Source organism: Herpailurus yagouaroundi, unplaced genomic scaffold (assembly GCF_014898765.1).
Source record: "Herpailurus yagouaroundi ecotype Mexico unplaced genomic scaffold, PumYag 159, whole genome shotgun sequence".
Classification (NCBI taxonomy): domain Eukaryota; kingdom Metazoa; phylum Chordata; class Mammalia; order Carnivora; family Felidae; genus Herpailurus; species Herpailurus yagouaroundi.
This window is the reverse complement of record NW_024412400.1, coordinates 81,515,096-81,520,320: the sequence shown is the minus strand read 5'-3', so window position 1 is coordinate 81,520,320 and position 5,225 is coordinate 81,515,096. Positions and strand designations below refer to the sequence as shown.

Sequence of the window (5,225 nt, the reverse complement as noted above, 5' to 3'; positions counted from 1 at the left end):
CACTGGCATCAACTTGTCTCTCCAAAAGAGGACAGTCCGCGCGCGCTGCGCCCGCCACTGCGCCGCGCGCCGCCCGCTCGCGTCACCCGGCGCCGGCCCCGCGGCCGAGCTGCCCTTCTTCCGCGCGCTGCTGGAGCGGGCGCGCTGCTACCGCAGCTGCCAGACCCAGCGCCTCGGGGGCCCCGCGTCCCGCCACCGCGTCAGCGAGGATGTGCGCAGCGACTTCCAGCGCAGAGTGCCCTACAACTACCTGCAGCGGGCCTACATCAAGGTACCCAGAGCGCGCACCTAACGCCCCCTGCGGCTCCGGGACGCTCTCTCGAGCTCTCCCCCACGGCCCCTGTCCCTTGGCCGGCGCTCTCTGCTCCTTAACCTTTCTGCGCGCGTCTCCTTTTGCCTGTCTGTCTTCTGTTTGTGCATCTAGGTATCTGGTGGCCCAGGGTGTGTAACCAACACTAGATGGATGAACCGGGCGCAAGCCATTAGCTCCACTGGCATCAACTTGTCTCTCCAAAAGAGGACAGCATTGATACTATGAGGTTTCAAGGACCCATCCCACGCTAATTTTTGAGACTTTGGCACAGCCGGGTCTAGTATAAGGTCTTCCCTCCCTTCGTTTCTTGATCCAACCTTACCCCCATTTCTCTTCCGTCTCCACTCACTCATCCCTCGTGTACACCCAGTCTGCAGCTTTTCTCTGAAGTTTAAAAGAGAACAACCTCAGAACAACAGAGTTAAAAGTTGCCTTGCTCTGAAACAAATTTCTTTTCTTCTATTTCCCCCTGCACCTACAAAGCAGTAAAGATCAAAAGTTAAAGAGCAGGTACTGAAGAGGTGAATCTGTGTGAGGCAATCTGACTAAAAGTATCTACCCAAAGTGCTGACTTACTCTCCTTTTACAGAGGGCTTCTGATTTCTGGAAGTAAGCACTGGAGTGAGTTATTTGACGTCAAATGCCCAGTACTCTCCTTTGGGTTTTATTTGTGTGTATTCAACCTGCCTGAAGTTAGTGTCGGCAGTATACGGTGTATGTGGGCATTTTATCCACATCCGCAATTTTGACCATCTATCTGGACGCTTCAGCAGAGAATTTAGTCTATTTCTGGACACCATCCATGACACTCTGAACTTATAGTTTTCTCCTCCGTCCCCCACTTTCTGGCTTTTTATGTCAAGGTGTCTGTGTCTCTTCTACACCTGTTGAAGTGACGGCTTTGTGGGTTGGCTCTTACTGTTAGCCGGTAGACGAGGCTGAATTTCTAGGGTGGCAAAAATAGACACCATGTACATCCATGTGAACACCATCCCACAAGGTCTGTGCTCTTGTGGGAAGGGCTCTCTGGAGATTTGCAGTTGTTTGTGGAGTTCAGGAAATCACAACTGAGACTACCAGTGCTATGGCTAAGGGGCTGGAGTCCACTAGACTAATATCTTGGGTAAGAAATAAGGATAAAGCCTGAATCCTTTCCAAGATTTGTCTTCTGCTTGCTTGTGCTTCTTGATGAATTTGCTTAAAGCATGCATGAAGTATAAATCTACTTTCTTTCGGATGAATGGCATGATTTTTGGTGGTCTTAGAGAAATCAGTCAATAGCAGAGAGGGAAGAGACCTTAAGTACCTGACAGCTGAAGATAAACTGAGCCAGTTCCCAGAATAGAATGTGTGGGTGGTCCAGTTTGGTCCCCATAGCACAGTCTTCCCAGGAATCTCAGATGTGAGGTTGGCAGTCCCCCACCTTGGGGAGATACTTCTGTCACACATCTTGGGGAGATTTTCCTTTCTCGTGTCTGGAGAAGGAACGTGTACTCGTCTCCAGCCCTATAAAAATAAATAACCATGAGGTAACTTTTGAAATGTCGGTTTCTTTGGTTCTCCAATGAAGCCTGCATCGCTGTTAATGTCACGTTTAGCAGTCATTCTGCTTCAGTCCCCTGGCTGGAGGGTCAAAATGGTGAAGCTATAGGTTTGACACGCCTCACATTTTTGCGGTGAATGGATCATAGGAATCAGCTACTCCTGGGCACCTCTGTGGGTGAACTGTTGGGTGTGACGGATCAACCAATGAAGTTTAAGAAGTTCTCTCAAAAAGATGAACCCGTGTGCTAATTTCTGTTTTATTAGCAGTGTTTCTGAGAACGGAACACGTATCTTCTCCCTCTTCACCTCTACTCTAATAAGCAAAGTTTCTTGGATCTACATAACTGATAATCTCTTGGGGAGATATTTGTGTTTCTTTGGAGATTCATTTTTGATGGCTGGAGTTTGTAGGGGTGTCTCTGTGAATGTGTAATAAGGTGTAACATGGTTCCTCCCTCCCTTCTCCCAAGAACTCCACAAGTTCAGTCTCTGCTTGGCTTCCTGGGAATTTTAATCATAAACACATGCACGCACGCACGCACCCATGCATGCAGACGCCATCCTTTGAGAGTAAAACAAAACTCTCAAATAATAACAAAGTATGCTCAGGCTCTGACAAGTGTGGGTCCAGAAGTGCTTACTCGCTGATGATAGAATGAGGAGTTCTCTGCATGTGCCTGGATATGAGTGTGGCCCTTCATGTTGTTGAATTATTTTTGACTTCAGTGAACCAGGCTGCACTTGAAAAGGAGAGTCCTGGGCCAGACTGAATTCAATGGCAAGTTCACAACCAGAATTTGAGAACCATGAAGCCTATAATATGGTCAGAACTAGTGGGCTTCCTAGAGATAAGGAAGTACCGTTCTTCTCAGGTCAGGATTTACCAACTATAGAAGCTCTCAGGAGCTGCTGTTCCTCTACCATATCCCAGCTGGTGAGCCACTGATGGAAGCAGATTTTTTATACCAGTATGTTGGAGAGGAAGATGGGTTGAGAATTGCAAAATCTGAGTCCCATCAAGTCCAATTTTTCATTTCGCAGCTGGGGAAAGGGAGAACCCGAGAGGGAAAGGGGCCCACATAAGTGTACATATTTAATGGCAGAGGCAATAGGATTTGATGAAATGAGCACAGGACTGAGAATCAGGAGTCTGGGCTTTGTGGATAACTAATGCCCATGCCTGTGCTGTGTCTGCTGCCCGCTGGGGTCGCCTTAGGTCCCCCGGCATCCTGCAGTCCCCAGGGCTATCCTTCTGCCAGATTTGGACAGCTCCAGGGATGAGTAGGTCCTTGTCCTGTGGTATAACAGACACTCACTGCATTTATCTTAAGCACTGCTCTGTAGAATGTTCCTTAAGAACTGGCATGTTGGGAATTTGTCTGGACAGCTATGAGGCAGTAGTCCCACTTGGTGTCTAGCCACACCTTTTTGTTTAAATGCAGGGTGAGACTCTTCAAACTTTGATTTTTATCATTTCAGATTGTTAGATACGACTCATCAGTCATAGCCCAAAGCCTAACATAGAACTTTCATTATAGTATTCCCTGCTCAGAAACCTTTAGTGGTTTCCCCTTGCTGCCTGATAAAGCCCACATAGTTGAATCCAGTGTCCATAGCCCGGCTCCCCCCTAACCTTCCTGGCCCTATATTCCCCTCTCTGCCTCCTTCCAGCTAGAGGGGGCAATGGATGTTTTGTGTATTTGTTTTGTGTATTTGATACTTTTGCACATCTGGGCTTTGTTTATTCTCTAGGTGGTGGGTAGGTTCTAGAATGGGATAGATCTGGAATTGAACTTTTAGTTCCTCAGTCTTTGGCTGCTTGACTGTGAGAAAATTATGTAAACTTTCTGAGCTTTGCTTTTCCCATCTGCAACATGGGGAAATATAGGACTTATCTGATTGGTTTAGGCTAGGTTTAAGAGAAGATTTTGGTAAAGTGTCCTATTTCTCACTAAACACTGGAGATATAACATAATAAGAATAAACATATAAACATAGAAGAAATAAACATACTTCTTCTTCTTACTAGTTTAATAGTAGATTTTTCCTTCTTCTGTACATGTTCGAATGGTAATTATCCTAACACAAATATACCTCTTTCTCTGAGGCCCTCCTTCCTTCTGTCTGGAGCTCCCAAGAGAACACAGTTTCTCCTTCCTTTGAATGTCCACAGCAAAGAATTTCTCCCTCTCATAGCATGTTTTATTTTTAGCTTTGTTTTCTGAGAAATTCCTTTATTTGCCTGTCACTTATGTGAGCTTCTTGACATCAAGAACTGTCTTAGTCATTTTTGCATCTCCTAAAGTGGGAGTTTCTAGATCTGGATGATTATTAGGTGGATGATTATTAATCATACAGGCATTAAAATATGATTTAAAATTAGAAATTTAGGTATAATAGATCTCAGTTGAGTCCTCAGCTTCTGTATCCCCCTCAAATATCAAAAACAGAGTGCAGTAGCAATAAACCCTCAGTGTATGTTTGTTGAATGATAATAGCTTGGTTTCTTGTGTAGAGATACTATTGCGAAAGATCTTTGTATGGCAGCTGGAGGTATCCTCATACTAGTTATTTGGTTTCTTGGCTGGTCAGTTGCAGCAGAAACTTACAGAAAGACTGCAGATTCCTTGACTTCTCACTCTTTTCTGCTTGTGAGTTCTGGCTAGTGTTGCAAACGTCAGTCTCTTTTTCCTCCATCTTTTTTTTTTTTTTTTCCCCTAATTTAATTATTACTTAAAGCTATGCTTCAGAAAATCTTTGACACATTGTGCCTGTTTTATGTATATCTGTTGAATTTAAACAAACGTAAGAGAGATACTTTTTTCCCCTTATCTCTGTGCTTTGTATTCAGGAATACTTTGACAGTAGCTGTTTTTCTCCCACTGTTCCCAGCCTTTGAATAAAAAACAAAAACAAAAAGCAAAAGACCAGTGCTGCTTATTTATTTTTTTAACTTAAAAAAAGCTTGCCCCTGCATGTTTTGTTTCTGAGTTGGTGCTTTGGGCCATTTGACCTTTGTTTTTCTTCTCAGGATTAAAGGGGGGGGCGCGGCCGCCGCCAAAAGGAAATAGCAGTTAAGTTAGGCAATCCTATCTCCCTCCTGGAGTCATCTCTTGACCATAATCTATTTTATTAGGGGTTTCTAGAAAAGAAAAAAAAGTAAACCTAAGGAACTTTCTCACTCTTAATCTACTTTATCAACTTCTTTCTCTTTCTAGATGAATGCCTTAACAAAACAAACAAAAAAAAAAAAATGGAAAGCCTAGGTCACGACTGCTAGTTATTTCTGAACTGTTACTCTGGAATAGAAACCTTTTTTGTGTCCCTTTTTCAAAACCTTTTTAGCTCTATGTAGACAGTGTACAGT

At 44.2% G+C, this 5,225-nt stretch overlaps 1 protein-coding gene across 1 annotated transcript in view; it reads left to right on the top strand.

Moving 5' to 3' along the window:
* P3H2 (prolyl 3-hydroxylase 2) overlaps window positions 1–5,225 on the top strand; it is a 150,103-nt gene that overhangs the window by 816 nt on the left and 144,062 nt on the right. Inside the window, exon 2 of the mRNA XM_040481090.1 lies at window positions 73–271. Coding sequence (XP_040337024.1) covers window positions 73–271 — 199 coding nt within the window. The remainder of the gene's footprint in view (window positions 1–72; window positions 272–5,225) is intronic.